General features: G+C 40.1%; 1 protein-coding gene across 6 annotated transcripts in view; it reads right to left on the bottom strand.

Moving 5' to 3' along the window:
• The window catches only part of SDK1 (sidekick cell adhesion molecule 1), a 954,524-nt gene that overhangs the window by 640,924 nt on the left and 295,878 nt on the right, over positions 1–17,722 (bottom strand). For all 6 annotated transcript variants that reach the window (XM_017894742.1, XM_017894733.1, XM_017894760.1 and 3 more), the window contains 2 exons: positions 13,232–13,338; positions 10,203–10,350 (listed from right to left, as the gene is read on the bottom strand). In XM_017894742.1, the coding sequence (XP_017750231.1) occupies positions 10,203–10,350; positions 13,232–13,338 (255 nt within the window). The remainder of the gene's footprint in view (positions 1–10,202; positions 10,351–13,231; positions 13,339–17,722) is intronic.

Below are 17,722 nucleotides of genomic sequence, written 5' to 3'. Positions count from 1 at the left end.
TTTTTTTTTTTTTTTTTTGAGACAGAGTCTCGCTCTGTCTCCCAGGCTGGAGTGCAGTGGCTGGATCTCAGCTCATTGCAAGCTCCACCTCCCGGACTGACACCATTCTCCTGCCTCAGCCTCCCAAGTAGCTGGGACTACAGGCGCCCGCCACCTTGCCCGGCTAGTTTTTTGTATTGTTTAGTAGAGACAGGGTTTCACCGGGTTAGCCAGGATGGTCTCGATCTCCTGACCTCGTGATCCGCCCGTCTCGGCCTCCCAAAGTGCTGGGATTACAGGCTTGAGCCACCGCGCCCGGCCTCAACTGACTTTTCAAATACATGGATACATCTTTCCCAGCAAGAAGTTTGTTTTCTAATTTCATTCTTTTGAAAATCAGTACATTAAGAGATGTTCAACATCATTACCCATTAGAGAAATGAAAATTTAAAAACACAAGGAGATATCATTATACACCTATCAGAATGACTAAAATAAAAAATAGTGACAACACCAAATGCTAGTGAGGAAGCAGAGAAATGTGATCATTCACACACTGCTGGTGGGATTACAAAATGGTACAGCCATTCTGGAAAACAGTTTGGCATTTTCCTTAAAAAAAAAAAAAAAAGTAAACATGCAACTACCGTACAGCCTAGTCATTCCACTCCTGGGCATTTGTGTGTGTGAACACAATGAAGTCCTATGTTCAAGCACAGAAAAAAGGAATAAGAATGTTTGTAGCAGCTTTATTCATCATGGCCAAAACCTGGATACAATCCAGATGGCTTTCAACAGGTCAATGATTATAAACTACACAGTATGGCCACACCAAGAAACACTAAACAACAAGAGGAAACCAACTAGGCTGCAGACAATAACCTGGATGAATCAGGGAATTATACCAGGTTAAAAAAAAAAAAGCCAGTCCCCACGGGTCACATACTGCATGGTTCTGTCTACACAACATTCTTGAGATGACAAAACTTTAGAAATGAAAAACAGATTAGTGGTTACTAGGACTTAAGAAGGGGAGAGGGCAAGAGGAAAGTAGTTATGGCCATAAAAGGTTAACATGAAGAATCCTAGTATTGACAGAAATGTTCTGTTTCTTGACTCTATCAACGTCAGTATCCTGGTTGTGATACCGTAATACAGTATTTTACAAGATCTCAACATTCAGGAAAACCGGTTACAGGGAACATAAAATCACTCTACATTATTACTTTTGACTGTATGTGAATCTACAGTTATCTCAGATGCTATGTTTAATTAAAAATAGGTGGAAAAGAAAAAAATACCATATGATTCTGCTCACACAAGATAATTAGAGTAGTCAAATTCATAGAGACAGAAAGCAGAACAGTGGTTGCCAGGGACTGGGGGAAGGACGGAGCAGGGAGTTATGTTTAATGGGTACAGAGTTTCACAAGATGAAAGGATGTGCTGAAGAGGGATGATGGTGATGATTGCACAACAATGTGAATGCACTTAGTGCCACTAACTATACTTAAAAGTGGTTAAAATAATAAATCTTAGACCAGGGATGGTGGCTCATACCTGTAATCCCAGCGCTCTGGGAGGCCAAAGCAGGAGGATGACTTGAGCTCAGAAGCCTGAAACTGCAGTGGGCTATGATCACACCATGGCAATCTAGCCTGGATGATAAAGTGAAACCCTATTTCTATTTTTTTAAGTTATGTTTTACCACAATTTTAATCATTTAAAAAAAAAATAGCAACCTCTTCCAAAGACTTTCCACTGTGTACAGAATAAAATCCAGATTCCTTCCCACATTCGGGGGCTACAGGGCCAGAGTCTCTCAGTTTAGCAAATACATCAAGCTCTTTTCTGTTTCTGGCCTCTGTGCCTAGAACATTCATTCTCCTGAGCTCCACAGGGCTGGCTGGCTCCTTCCCATCTTGCAGACATCAACCTGGGAGAACAGCCTCATAGACACAGCGGAGCAGTGTGGACTTGGGAGTCAAAGGGCTCCCACGCTGGCCAACTGCTGGCCTCTCTCTGCCTTAGTTCTCGTCAGGAAAGCCACGATAATAATAGTACTAAACCGCTGGGCTGCTGTGAAGATTAAGTGAATTGTTATAAATAAAATCCTTAAAACAGTGCCTGGCACTCAAAAATCATTCATTATTATTATTATTAAGGATCACATTGAGAGTATCACAGAAATGATGTTGAATGAATGAAGCTAGACAAAGGATTTCACATTCAGTGATGTCATTTGTGTGAAATTCTCAAGCAAGTAATCTAGCCTGCGGTAACGGAAATTAGACAAGTGGGAGGGCAGGGCTGCAGGAATGCACACTAACAGCAGGAGGGGCCCAGGAACTCTCTTGATTGGGATGGCAAATTCTTCTGTGTATGTATTTATTGAGATTCATCCACCTATATGCTTTAAAAATGTGCATTTTGTTATATGTAAATTATAACTCTATAACGTGATTTTTAAAATGTCACCTCCACAGAGGGCCTGTCCTTAGCCACTCAATTCAACCTCATTTGGCTTGGGACTCTCTCTTCCCACCCAACTGTGTCTTCTCAGCGTGGCGACACCCTCACCCCAAAGTATCCTGTGTATTACCTGCTTCCATATCAGAACACACCTCACTGAAGGCCGTACCTGGGATGCCTCAATTCCCCTTTCTGTCTCTAGCAAGCAGAACAGTGCCTGGCACTAATCAAGTACTCAGGAAATGTCCATGGATGCATGAAGGAAGAAAGAGAGGGAGGGGAGGAACAACTGCCACGGCACTCCTTTCCTTAACAGCAGCACTGAACATTAATACCAGAAAGGACTGCAGAAGTGGTTAGAAAACCTTTTTCACTGACATGGGAAAATGGAGGCAAAGGGAGAATAGGTAATTCTCCCAAGGTCAGAGTTACGGTGAAAGCAGGCCTGGAACCCATATCTACCCGTCTGTTTTACTTATACCAAATATGGCTCGGTTCACACACATAGATATACTCCACAAACATCTACAAAATGCCTATAAAATATAAAATTTTAAAAGCACATTATTTTGAAAGCCTAGTTAACTATAAAAATATTATTACAAACAGATCTACTTCATTTGAACATTAAGTTGTGACTTCCAATGCAAGTGCTAAGTTAAACAAATCTTTCTTGAAGAAATTGAAATGAAATGATAATAAGTTAACGGATGTTCAAGTATTTAAGCACGGACAATTATGAGTCAGACTGTTTCTGAGTCACCTGGGACGCTGTTTACTGCCCATACTTCACAATCCAGATCATTACTGGTAAGTCGTCTACTGCAAAGCTGACTGAAGGTTTGAAACATTTCATCTATAAACTTCGCATGTGCAGGAAAAACAACATTCAAGAATACTTGTGCTTGCACATTCCTGTCAGGTAGGCTACAGGATGCAATTTGAGCACAAGAACCTGCAATTAAGCAAAAGAACGGCACTGTACAAAGTTTTTGTTTTCTAATCTGATAACTACCAACATAAATTACATCGTGGAGGAAAGAGAAATACAGCACGGCATCAATATTCACATTTCGTATTTTGAGAAATAAATGCAAATAAAGAAAATATATCTAAACCAAAATAACACAGAACAATTTTATTATCAAATTAGACTGTATTTATAAGACAAAGCTATGCTCATCTTTGATATGCAAAGACAGCAAACTTTGCATTCACTAAATCAGAAAATAAATATACACGTTTTCAACTTCTCAGACAAAACCTGTAATTACCTATTCGGATTCTGAATATAACTTATTTTCAATTCTCTCAAACTACTGTTTGTCTTTCCAAGATATTTTTTCTGCCTCATCAACAGCATTTTTCCTTGAGGTTTGTTCTCATTTGTTTTCCCCTTCTGCTGAGGAAGTCTGTGGACATTACATGAATTTCCTTCACATTCATTCATCCAGCCATTCCAGCACTGTGTATCTCCTATGCATACCAGGAGGCCAAATGTAGGTAGAAAAACAAAAACATTTTAGCTGGTCAAAAATACCTAAAACTGGCTGGCCATGGTGCTCTGTGATCCCAGCACTTTGGGAGGCAGAGGCAGGTGGATTGCCTGAAGTCAGGAGTTCCAGACCAGCCTGAGCAACATAGTGAAACAAAGTCTCTACTAAAAATACAAAAAAAATAGCCAGGCATGGTGGCACACCTGTAATCCCAGCTGCTCTGGAGGCTGAAGCACAAAAATCATTTGATCCTGGAGTTGGAGGTTGCAGTGAGCTGAGATCATGCCACTTCAACTTCAGTCCAGCCTGGGAGATAGAGCAAGAGTGTCTCCAAAAAACAAACCACCTAAAACTGTTCACATTTGTAGGTCTTGTCTACTCAGACAGTTTTCTACCTGCCCCCAGGGTGCAAATGTGAACTGTTAATTCAAAAAATAAAGAGCAGGATGCTAACTAAAATTTTCCTCTTGTTTCAGAGTTTTGACTGAAGTCATAAATCTCAGGACAATGGTGTTTTTCAGATCTCAACCATGCAAAAGAATACTTGCTAAGAGGTGGTCAAAACAAATCCAGGGAATTTCCTCTACTTCATGTATAAAACAAGGAAAGTTAGCCTGTCTCCTCCCAAAGTGGGACCCACAAAGCTTGGGAGAAGCAGGCCTCTGCCCTCCGGCATGTGGGAGTCAGGGACAATGGAACTTGACTCTCACTGGTTAAAACCCTAAGGCGAGATGCTGGGAGACAGCTCTGCCAGCATTTGAGCTTGTATCAAGTCATAGGGTACAGTCATGGATCTTAACTTCACTTGCCCTAAAATGCCTTTTTCCTTTTGTCCCATCCTTTCACCTATATCAGCTCCAGATGGCTTTGCAGCCTTACTTCCCCCACTGCCACGTAACCTAACATACTCACAAGTTCTAGGAATTAGGACCTGGGAGGCCATTGCACTGTTTATTTGTTCTCTGCTCCTTGGGCCTCAGGAGTTGTCCTGGTTATTATGAAATCCTCTCCTATTGGTTTCTTTATTTCTCTATATATTCCAATAAATTTTCTTTTTGCATAAGATAGCCAAAGTGACTCGCAGCCAAGAGCATCTTCTTCTTATTTTTGTAGGCAGAGTCTTGCTACATTGCCCAGGCTGGTCTATAACTCCTGGGCTCAGGTGATCCTCCCACCACAGACTTCCAAGTAGCTGGGATTATAGGCATGCATCACCATTTTAACTGATACAATGGAAGTCTTTGGGGGTACACCTACTGGCTTATTTCGTAGGTTTGTAAAGAGCTTTAAATGTCATCAATACACCAACAACTCACAAGTTTAACCTAGACCTTGCTGCTGATCTTGAATCTGACATGTATGTCTATCTAATCATTGGTTCCTTCTGGTGACCTACGATGCATCTCAAACTTAACTTGTCAAAAACAGATTGCAGACAACACTGCCAAATCCTCCACCTATATAGACAAAATTCACTTCTCCCCAAATCATCTCCCTATTTAGCAAATGGTATCTCCATCCTACAAGTTGCTCAGGCCAAGAAAAGTCATAGAGTTATCCATGATTATTCTCTTTCTCTAATTGCCCACATCCAATCCAACAGGAAATCTTTCTGATCCTACTTTCTTTCTTTTTTCTTTTCTTTTTCTTTTTTTTTTTTTTTGAGACTGAGTCTCACTGTGTTGCCAGGCTGGAATGCAGTGGCGCAATCTTGGCTCACTACAACTTCTGCCTCCCAGGTTCAAGCAGTTCTCCTGCCTCAGCTTCCCAAGTAGCTAGGACTACACGCGCATGCCACCACACCCCGCTAATTTTTGTATTTTCAATAGAGATGGGATTTCACCATGTTGGCCAGGATGGTCTCGATCTCTTGACCTCTTGATCCAACCGCCTTGGTCTCCCAACGTGCTGGGATTACAAGCGTGAGCCGCCGCGCCCGCTCTGACTCTAGTTTCAAAACCTACCAGTCTCTGACACTTTTCGACCCCTCTGTGCAAACCCAGGTTAATCCATGTTATTTCAAGTTGAAAGCTGGTCTTCTAAAAGATGAGAAAGGAAGACTAGAGCAATGTATGGAAAAAAATAATCAAAAACGTAAAAAAAGATCAGCAAATAAGGTAGAAAGAATTAGGCTGATCCAGAAGCGAGCATGAGACTGAGTGTCAGGCAGACCTGGGTTTGAACCTTGGCTCTGCGTGTATCGGCTCTGGGCCCTGGGGTAAGTAATTTAACATCCATACTCTTCCATTCTGATAACTATACATAAAGCTAATTATACCTGCCTCAGAAGGCAATTGTGAGGATCAGAGAAGATATGTTTAAAGTAGGTACTCAATAAATAATAGCTCCTGTTAAGATTATTAATAGGCTATTCAACTAATTTTTCAAGTTAGGAAACATTAGACTTACTGTTTCCCTTGAAAATGAAAAAAAAAATCATTTAATTATAAGCCTAAAGTTCACATTTTAAGAGTAGATAATGAGATAATGTTTAAAAATGGAGGTGGGGAGACAAAACGAACTTCTTTCACCACATGACAAAGGTACATGTACTAGAAAAGCAAACTCACACAAGGAGGTTAAAAATAGGTACAGAAAGGCCGGGCGCGGTGGCTCACGCCTATAATCCCAGCACTTTGGGAGGCCGAGGCGGGTGGATCACAAGGTCAGGAGTTCGAGACCAGCCTGGCCAGCATGGTGCAACCCCGTCTCTACTAAAAATACAAAAATTAGCTGGGCTTAGTGGTGTGCACCTGTAATCTCAGCTACTCAGGAGGCTGAGGGAGGAGCATCGCTTGACTTTGGGTTGCAGTGAACCAAGATCAGACCACTGCACTCCAGTCTGGGCAACAGAACAAGACTTCATCTCAAAAAATAAAAATAAAAATAAAACAGGTGCAGAAGCTTGACCTGCATTTCAATATGTGTGAAGCACCTTGAGTCAAATGCTCATTTTTAAAAGGCATCTCTGGGTATATAACAAATGTGATGCCATGTGACTTGTGCTATCAATCACGTGGGTGGGAGGAACGCAGAAATGTCCTCCCATTTTCAATCAAAAGCTGTACTTTCTTAGACATGGAAAGCAATATACTGGGTTTTCATATTTAGATTTTAAATTTTAAACATTTAAACTTTTATTGATGCATAATAGATGTACATAGTTTCAGGGTACATGTGATCATTTAATACATTCATATAATTTGTAAAGATCGAATCAGTGTACTTGGGATATGAAAGCTGTATCTCTTTGGATGATGTACAAACTTGTGGAGAAAACCATACCCATACTTATTTATGTAATCTTGCACAGCAGGTACTTAATAAATGCGGGGTGATGATGAGGTGGAAAATATGAAACTAAAGGGCCTTGTAAAAGTGTAAAGATCCATAATCAGCCTCATCTCATCTCTTTAAAAAATGGTATACTGCATTATTTCCTGAGATTAGAGATTTATCAACAGCTTCACGCTTGTAAGCAGACCATTTGTTTGATATTACACCAAGTTAAAGGCCTACTAGTGTCTTGTCTTTATTAGCTCACCAGGAATTAAACAGGCTTTAGCATGCATTTGCAAGTTTAAAAAATTTATGAAATTAAGAGTTATTTCATTCTATACCCTGTCAGACTTGTGAATAAGTGTTGTCTCATGCATATAGAGAAAACACAGGTTAACAGGTGGATTAATACAGACTTATTTGCTACTAAGTTCAAAGAATTCTTCCACAATGAATTTTGCTGCCACTGACATTAACTAAAAAGCTCCAGTGTTTGAGAGGAAAGCCTAATTCAAACTACCTCCCCATCCCTGGTACCAATTCTCCCCCAACATTTATCCTAAGATTGCCTGGTCATATTGTGCTCAGCACTGGGAACTTCTAGCATATTTATACCAGAATGTATCTTGCCTGCCGCCCCCATCCCCCCACTTTTTTGTTTGTTTGTTTTTGGAGACAGGGTCTTGCTCTGTCTCCCAGGCTGGAGTACAGTGGCACCATCACAGCTCACTGCAACCTCCAACTTCTGGTCTCAAGCTGTCTTCCCACCTCGGCCTCCCAAGTAGCAAATAGCTAGAACTACAGGTTCGTGCCACCACACCCAGCTATTTTTCTTTTTTAAAAAATTTTTAGTAGAGATAAGGTTTCACCATGTTGCCCAGGCTGTTTTTAAACTCCAGATTGCTTTGAACTCAAGCAATCAGCATCCGAAAGTGCCGAGATTACAGGAACAAGCCACCGCGCACAGCCCTCGCCTGCCTTTTTAAAGCCTAACAGTCTACTAAAGACTGAAAAATTGATCCTTCATCTTTGTTTCATCCCAACTCAAAACGCATCTTTTATGATTGGAATCAATATAAAGGTGGATATCTAAGTAACCTGTAATCAAATAAAGAAAAAAGGATAGCAATTATCCCATCTTCTAAGGTAATTGGTATTTTTACTAGAATTTTAAAATATTCTGCATACACACACACATACAAATTTTTGTTCCCAATAACCAAAATAGAAACATTTGTAAAATAAGCTTAAGTGGGGTGGCTCACGCCTGTAATCCCAGCACTTTGGGAGGCCGAGGCGGGTGGGTCATTTGAGGTAAGGAGTTCGAGACCAGCCTGGCCACATGGTAAAACCTCATCTCTACTAAAAACACAAAAATTAGCCGGGGATGGTGACATGCACCTGCAGTCCTAGCTACTCAGCAGGCTGAGGCAGGAGAATCGCTTGAACCTGGGAGGGAGAGGTCGCAGTGAGCTGATATCACGCCATTGTACTTCAGCCTGGGTGACAGAGTGACTCTGTCTCAAAATAATAATTACTAATTATAATTAGTATTATATAATTATTAATAGTAATAATAATTATTATTATTTAGGTTCCAGCCAGATTCTGATCCAGAAGTAGAAGACTGAAGACATGGGGCTTAGGGAAGGGATTCTCTGATGCTCAGGTAGGGGCTGGAGGTAAGAATCACAAGGCTTAGGGAAGGGATTCCACAGATGCTCAGGTAGCGGAGAGAGCAAGTGGGTTGCCACAGTAACTTTCAGTTACATGTAAAATCTATTTGGCAAATGACCTCACACACATTCTTTTTGAAAAAAGCAGAACAAGAGTGTTTTCTCCTGATGAATTTTTATCTGAGTGCAACCACTGGCCGGCATAAATATCTGACTTCTGGCCCATGCTTACGGCATTTCATGATTCTTCTGGAAATGTTCAGCCTTGAAACCTTTATGTTTGGAATATTGTCTTTAAATTAGGTTGTAAAATGTCCAGTTATGAAATATATACCAAGTGTTCTTTCTAATCACTTAAAGCTCCAAGTGAAGAAAACCTGTCTGGCATTAGATAAATATCTTGAATGTGAGATAGGCAAGAACACCTTGAAATAATGCTTAACTAATCACAAAGCAACTATTCTGCAATACATGGGTGAACCACTAATTAGTTGAAGAGAAATAAAACTGTCATGGTAGGATAAAAGGATAAAGAGAAATAAGCAGTAATTACTGTTTTATCGTCAGAGAAAGTAGTATCAAACACGGCTCAATAAAAGGAGGGGGAAAAAAACCCACAGCTCTATAAGTAAATACCAGCACTCATTAAATTAGTACTAGGAGCCAAACCCAACTCAGGGATGACAATGGCATCTTAAAAAGTACATTCAAAAAAAAAAAAAAAAATTGACTGCAAAGTTGGGTAAGGGTGCTTTAGTTTTAGGGCACGCCACATTCTGAAGAATAATATTGGCAGGGCACGGGGGCTCAAGCCTGTAATCCCAGCACTTTGGGAGGCCGAGGCGGGCAGATCACGAGGTCAGGAGATCGAGACCATCCTGGCTAATATGGTGAAACTCCGTCTCTACTAAAAATACAAAGAATTAGCCAGGCGCTGCGGCGGGTGCCTGTAGTCCCAGCTACTTGGGAGGCTAAGGCAGGAATGGCATGAACCCAGGAGGCGGAGCTTGCAGTGAGCCAAGATGGTGCCACCACACTCCAGCCTGGATGACAGAGGGAGACTCAGTCTCAAAACAAAACAAAAGAAAAAAAGAATATTACATGGTTATTTGCTTAAAATGCTTAAAAATATGCAAGCCAGTCCTAAAACAGCTGTTTGCTAAAGATTAGGATAAGACCCCTAGACTAGTTTGCTCTTTTCAAATCATTGGTAACCTTAATTGGTACACTTACTGTGTAGATGGGGCCAGCAAATGACATTAAAATTGTATTTGAAGCTTTAATGTTTGGAGCAACTTACATTCTGTTGCTTGGAATAATCTTGTGCCCTTCTCTAAACCAAGTCACTTGAGGTCTGGGGTAGCTGGTGATGGGCAGCAGGTTTAGAATTGCTGCACGTCCTTGAGGAACTGTTTTCCTCTGGTCCGTATCCGTGAAACTTCCCATGTCTGCAGAGAAAAAGAAGCGCTTTCAAGTTCTAGAAAACATTTTTGGGGGAGGGAAGGGGTCACAGATGGAAACAGGTACGTGTTACAGTGAAGTCACTGATGCTGCCACATGTCACACGGGGACGAGCGAGACTGCACGGCAGCGCTGACCAACGCGGATCTGCCTGCGAGTGAAGCACCGGACAAGCCAAGTCAGGCGCCTCCGAAGCGCCCAGGCTGCGCGTTCGTCAGCAAAGCCACATGGTGTTTGTTCTACCTGATAATACAAGGGAATGTCTGCAACTGTCTGATACTGAAAGTGAAGTGCTGAAGCCACCCTAGAACCACATGAAGCAGTTTTCTCAGAAACCGTCAGAAAATGCATCTGGATGTCTCCTAGCTCCTAAATCTTTCAAACTCGTTCCAGCTCGGCACCGGACCTTGCTCTCTTCAGTTTGTTCCCTTCATTTGTGAGGTCACTGTCTCCCACATGGATCTTTCGGGAGCAATATTTCCTAACCACTGAAGAGTCTATACAGCATCCTCCCACTCCCATACTGTTGACTTAATTTGGGGCAACTAGCCTTTGTTCCAGTATTTGTTGTACTGGTAAAAAACGTTTACAAAATGGAGTCACAGGACAAAACACAGCTATTAGAATGTAGGTATAAATGGCTAATTTAAAAATTAGTAACATTTGAAATTTTGAATAAAATTCCATATGATGGTCAGATGCAAATAAAATATACAAATAGATAAGGCAAAATAGTGTATTTTTATTTAAATGTAAATAAGTTTGAAATATTCCAAGGAAGTGCTCTATTATCAATGTCTTCTGGAGTCGAAAGACATTTTCTATGTGACAGTATCTAATATTTGAGGGAAAAGATGAAACAAACCAACAAAACAGATTAGAAAAATATTCATAGTTATTTTAAAAGAAAATGAAATCTGTTATCAAAGCAAAGGAGAAAAGAAAGATTTAAAAAAAAAACTAAAGGCAGAGCAGTGGCTTTCATCTGTAATCCCAACACTTTGGGAGGCCGAGGCGGGCGGATCACCTGAGGTCAGGAGTTTGAGACCAGCCTGGCCAACATGGTGAAACCCTCCGTCTCTACTAAAAATACAAAAATCAGCTGGGCGTGGTGGCGGGCGCCTGTAATCCCAGCTGCTCGGGAGGCTGAAGCAGGAGAATCACTTGAACCCGGAAGGTGGAGGTTGTGGTGAGCCAAGATTGCGCCACTGCACTCCACTCTGGGCAACACAGGCAGACTCCATCTCAAAAAAGAAAAGAAAAAAAAAAAAATCTAAGAGCTAGAGATACAGAATAGAAACTAAAACATAATTAAGCAAAATTCAATTTTATAAGACAGAATTTAATATAATAATTTTGAAGCTCTTCTTAAAACATAATTTAGGTATTGATCTTCACTCTAATAATTACATTTTCAATCATTCAACTGAATAAAAGTTCTCAATTATTCTGCAACATTCTTCGACATCACAATTTAGAAAAACTTAAGCCTTCGTAGTGATTTTAAAAGCAAACATGTATAGCATCACCACTTCACCCAGTCATTAGGCTTATGGTAGAATAACTACATATTATTTTATTTCACCTACTCACACTGAAAGCTACAAGCCTTAATTGGGGTTAAAATGACAAATGAGGAAACTCTGTCATCACCAAAAAGTACAGCCCAACTCAGGAGCTCTTTTGTTCTCTAAGGTTTATAATGATATATTAAAATGTAATCTAACATCTTACAACATTGTTTTGCTCACTTTTAAAGAAAAAGAAATTTTGGTAGTACATTCAAGATATAATAAATATAATAAAACAAGCCAGGCTTACTCCTGTAATCCCAGCACTTTGGGAGGCTGGAGCAGGAGAATCACTTGAGGCCAGGCATTAGAGACCAACCTGGGCAATGCAGTGAGATCCCTCCCCTACCAAAAACAAAAGAAATTAGCCAGATTAGCCAGGCATGGTGGCACACACCTGCGGTCCTAGCTACTCGGGAGGCTGAGGAGGGAGGATCACTTGAGCCCAGTTCAAGCTTGCAGTGAGCTATGTTTGTGCCACTGCACTCCAGCCTGAGAGACAGAGATAGAGCCTGTCTCAAATATATATTTATTTATATATATATTACATATATCACATATATATGACATATAATTATTATATATGTTATGTCTCTATTTTATATACAAATATGTATATAAAATAAAGCTGGCAGTCCATTTTTACTCTTCACAGATTTTGAATTAGAAAAAGGACTAAATACTTTGCATAGGCCAAGTTCGCTCTCCTGTTTCTCCTCAAGACTACATGAAAATTTAAGCTTCCTGCATTCTTGATGTCTCCTTCGTTTACTTTTAAAAGTTTCATTCTCCAAAAAGGATCTGCTGAATAAAGAATTAATAAGTCACTATATCACATGAATACCACTGGGGACGCTCACTGTCCAAGTGCTTTTTGTGGTGCGGCGTAAAGATTTCTAAACAAATCGTCACTGGAAAGAACCGACAATGAATGAACTTTGACCTAAATGGGCTGAACTTCATACTTTAATAACATTTTGAATCCAAACGTAGTGCAAGCTAAGAGCAGCTGATTCCGAAGACAGAAAGCATCCCGTTCACTTTTTCATCATCCCCAGGGCCTTGTAGGATCCTGAGTCTTTTCAAATGAAGAAAAGTGGCCTTTGCCTCATCAGCCCCTCGCCTGGCCAGCCACGCTGGCTGCTTACTTATCTCTCACTGAGTTGAGCAATTATTCTACCCGAAATAGGACCAAAGATAAAATCTCAGTTCCTACAACGGTGAAAAGTGATTCTGATTTACTCCCCAGCAACACTCTGTTCTGTAACATTTGGACATCTCCGTACTGTACACATACATGCAACTTGAACTTCTGATTTTCTTTGCAGGAGTGCTCCCATTCTGTTTCGTACCACGCAGCGGTAAAACCCAGCATCGAGCTTCTGCAAAGATGGAATAATATACCTGTTGAATAGCAAAAAGAAGTGTTAATGCTTACATCCAGTGTTCAACAGTTATATCTAACCATCAGGTGCTATTTTATCAAACGGCACTGGCATCTCATCTAGTCTATGCTCAACGAATATTTTATTTTTGGTAACCTAATATCTGTGCAATCCTTCCCTAACCATGACACTAACTAGAACTACTGTGTATTTCTGAGATGATTGCCCTGATACCTGTCTCGCCAACTGGGCTATAAATATCACTCAAAGCTAGGATCTACTTCTGTCTTATTCATCATTGTAACCGTGGTATCTAGCACAGCGCCATGCACATAGGGGATATAACTCACAACTGGCTGAATGAGAAAGGTTAAATCATTAAAAGTCACTGCATTTAAACTAGCCCTCTCAATCAAAAATCATTTAAATTCTCTCTCTGTAGAACGTCAGAATTTCCAAAGATTATTTCTAGAACTGGCAACAGTCTGAACATGATGTCTTGTGTCACTCCACACAAAGGGGCAAAGAATACTTTCAGAATGAGATGTAGAACTCGTCAGGGCAGAGAAAGCAATGCCATCAGGACGTCTCTCTCCAGTCACCAACGTGGATGTCTCTCAGCATAACGTATTCACTTCCTTTCCTGACTTCTCCACGTATGCCCTGATGTTAACTTTAAAACTTTTCAGAGGTTAAAAGTCATTTCATATGTATTTTCCACTTCTGCAACTGTAAGTAATCATCCTTCAAATCCATGCCTGTCTACACTTTTTAGTATAATTTCAAAGGAAAAAAAATAATTAAAAGATAGTTTCTATAAAAACCTTGCTTTAGGTTTACTGCTGGTTTTGTAAATTAGGGTGTTTTAAAATCCACCAGCAAATAAAGATAGGTAACCAACAGCCACTTGATGAGTCTTACAACTCCGGAGCCCACCCCTTCTAAGTTGCCCAAGATGGTACAGTAATTGAGTTCTCGGCCACATTCACAGACAAATTAAGAGTAAGGTGTGAGCAAACTACACAGCCAAGAAAGAGTTAATATCCAAAATACATGAGAGGTCGGGCGTGGTGGCTTTTGCCTGTAATCCCAGAGGCCGAGGCAGGCAGATCACTTGAGGTCAGGAGTTTGAAACCAGCTTAGCCAACATGGTGAAACCCAGTCTGTACTAAAAGCACAAAAATTAGCCAGTGTGGTGGCACACGCCTATAATCCCAGCTACCTGGGGGGGCTGAAACAGGAGAATCACTTGAACCTGGGAGGCAGACGTTGCAGTGAGCTGAGATTGCACCACTGCACTCCAGTCTGGGCGACAGAGCAAGACCCTGTCTCAAAACACATACACACACACACACATACACATACACACACACACACACTCTCTACATCATGAAAAAATAGCTTTAAAAAAACCCCTTAATTTTAATAAGAGCAAAGATACTAGACAGACATTTCTCCAAAGCCACACAAACGGTCAACAGGTATATGAAAAAGGGCTCAATGTCCCTAATCATCAGGGAAATGCAAACCCAAACCAGTGAGATAGATGTCTTTGTACTCCTGTTAGGATGCCTACTACCAAAAAATGAAAAATAAATGTTGCTGATGACGTGGAGAAAAAGGAACTACTATACATGGGAATGTAAGTTGGTATAGCCACTATGGAAAATAGTATAGAGGTCTCTTACAACATTACACATACAATGACCACATGACCCCCAAATCCCACTTCTGGGTATATTTCCCAAGAACTGAAATAAGGATCTCAGATGTCTGCACTCCCACATCTACTGCAGCATTATCCACAATTAGCCAAGACATGGAAACAACCCAGGTGTCTGCTGGGGAATGGAGAAAGCAAATACGGTGTATACATGCAATGGAATATTATTCAGCCTTAAAAAGAAAGAAATCCTGGCATTTGCTACATAGCATGATATCCTTTAGGTTCATCTACGTGAAGTAAACCAGACACAGAAGGACAAATCCTACCTGATACTCTTGAATCTAAAATAGTCAAGTTCATAGAAGCAGAGAGTGAAATGGTGGCCACTCGGGGGTACAGGGGAGGGGAAATGGGGAAGAATGCAGGGGCAGGAAGTTTCGGCTATACTAGATGAGTGAGTCCTACAGAGCTACTGTACAGCATAGCGTCTATAGGAATCATACTGTATTACATAAAGTTTACTAAGGGGGTAAGTCTTAGGTGTTTTTATCACACAAAATAAGAATGAACTTCTGGAGGTGGAGAGATTTATGCCATATATGGTGGTGAAAGTTTCAAGGGCATATAATTATCTCCCAACTCATCGAGTTGTATACATTGGATATGTACAGCTTTTTCTATTGATGATCATATTAAAAAATAAAAGTGAAGGTATACACGTTGCGGTTGAATAAGGTACATCATATTTGAACAAAAAACAAAAGAGTAAGACGTGAGGCTTAGATGCTTTTCACATATGGGAAGGCATCTATCAAAAGAAAGAAAAGGAACCAGCCTAGGCAATATGGCGGAACTCTGTCTCTACAAAAAAAATACAAAAATTAGCCAGGTGTGGTGGTGTGAGCCTATAATCCCAGCTCCTTGGGGGCTGAGGTGGGAAGATCACCTGAGCCTGGGAGGCAGAGGTTGCAGTGAGCCAAAATCGTGCCACTGTACTCCAGCCTGGGTGACAGAGCCAGATCCTGTCTCAAAAAAAAAAAAAAAAAAAAAAAAAAAAAAGAAAGAAAGAAAAGAAAAGAAAAAGAAAAGAGAAGGAGCTCAAATAGGAATAGACTACTTTCCACAAAGGGAAGAAGAAAACAGAATGATGGTATACTTTACCCCCCAAAAAAGATGTTCCAGTAATACCTGTCTACAATTTAAAAGTATTTCCTTTTACAAAGTATAACCAGAGAAACGTTTTCAAAATCAAGTAAAAGACAAAGTGTGTGCTATGCTGTATTTGCTCAGTTCCCAAGCATACCTTGAATCACTTACATTCAACAAATTGCTCATGTTTTTATTCAAGTATGTACAATTAGGCAACCTGAAAAGGAACTGATAGGCAAAACTTTAAGTGACTAAAACATTTGGACAACACAGGTAATTCAAGATTAAGCAAAATTAATCAAACTATGTTTTCCCTCTGATAAGCTTCTTGAGCTCCTAGGGGAGGATTAATAAAATCTGTTGTGAAGAGAAAAAATATTGCTGAGTTTTAATCTTAAAAATTTTATTCTTTTATGTAGAATGGCTCATCTAAAACAAAATTAATTAGTGAATACAATCACAATAATAAAGAGCCAACGCCATTTATTTAAATTACAAATCCAGACCAGGAGTATGTGCAGCTTTGATTATTACACGCTATGATTATAATAGAGGGGATTTTTGAGATTAGCTTAAAACAAAGTCAAGAAAAGTTTTTGGAAAGAAATAGCACAAGTCATTGCAGTAGGTATTTGAAACACTACAAAGACAGTTTTATCATTGCAACATAACCATATTTATATGATTGCTCATTCTACTATTTCCTGTTTTTCAGTACCTAAATAGGTCTTAAATTCTTACGAATTTCTATAGTAATCCTATGAACTAATGCACAAAAATAGAACTGCTTTCAAACAACAGGGAGAAATAGAGACAAAATCGAATATTAAGCATATGCTGTTTTGTACCATCTCTTTAGTCTAATGTCTCACCAGGGAAAAAAATATGAAAAAAGTTGCAAAGTCCTCCACCTATTATGGGAATTCCTACACAAATTATGTTCACCTAACAGATGGGAATATTCATTGTAAGTCTATTGTTTATAAACACACATTTTTAAGCAGGCAAAGTTTCCTGGCTCTTTACAAGAAAGTATGATAAAATCTTAGCACCATATGCCACTAAAATATAGAAAATGCCTGTTCCTGTTTCAAATCAACACAGCAGGGAATGTTTGCATTCACTCTATCAAGGCAGAATTCTACCCAGCGAACACAGTGTTTTCCAGGGCCAGTTCATCATCAGGAATGGCAAAGAAAATAAAACACAAAATCCAAACAAAAATCAAGGCCTTACATGTCCATTTCTGCTAATAGGAGAAAGCCTCAGTTGTCACCTGCATCTCTGAGTGGACCACTGGAACAACCCTAGAATTTCTTTAGGAAGCAGCATCAGGTCCATCTCAGCCCAGGAACAATTACTTGGACTAGACATCTGACATGTTCAGTCTACCTAGGAGCTGAACCACTTCCCTGTATTTGGAGAATTCTCCACCCTATGAGCTTTTGTGGAGATGGGGCTTATCTCAATTAAAGGCTGAAAGGACCACATCTGGAGATTCCCAGACCACTGCCTCTATAGGTACCAGGTCTGAGACACAGCATGGCCAATTAGACACACTTGCTCTGGATTTTTTTTTTTTTTTTTT

This window comes from Rhinopithecus bieti, unplaced genomic scaffold (genome assembly GCF_001698545.2).
Source record: "Rhinopithecus bieti isolate Rb0 unplaced genomic scaffold, ASM169854v2 scaffold_1017, whole genome shotgun sequence".
Classification (NCBI taxonomy): Eukaryota; Metazoa; Chordata; class Mammalia; order Primates; family Cercopithecidae; genus Rhinopithecus; species Rhinopithecus bieti.
This window is presented reverse-complemented; position numbering and strand designations above follow the sequence as displayed.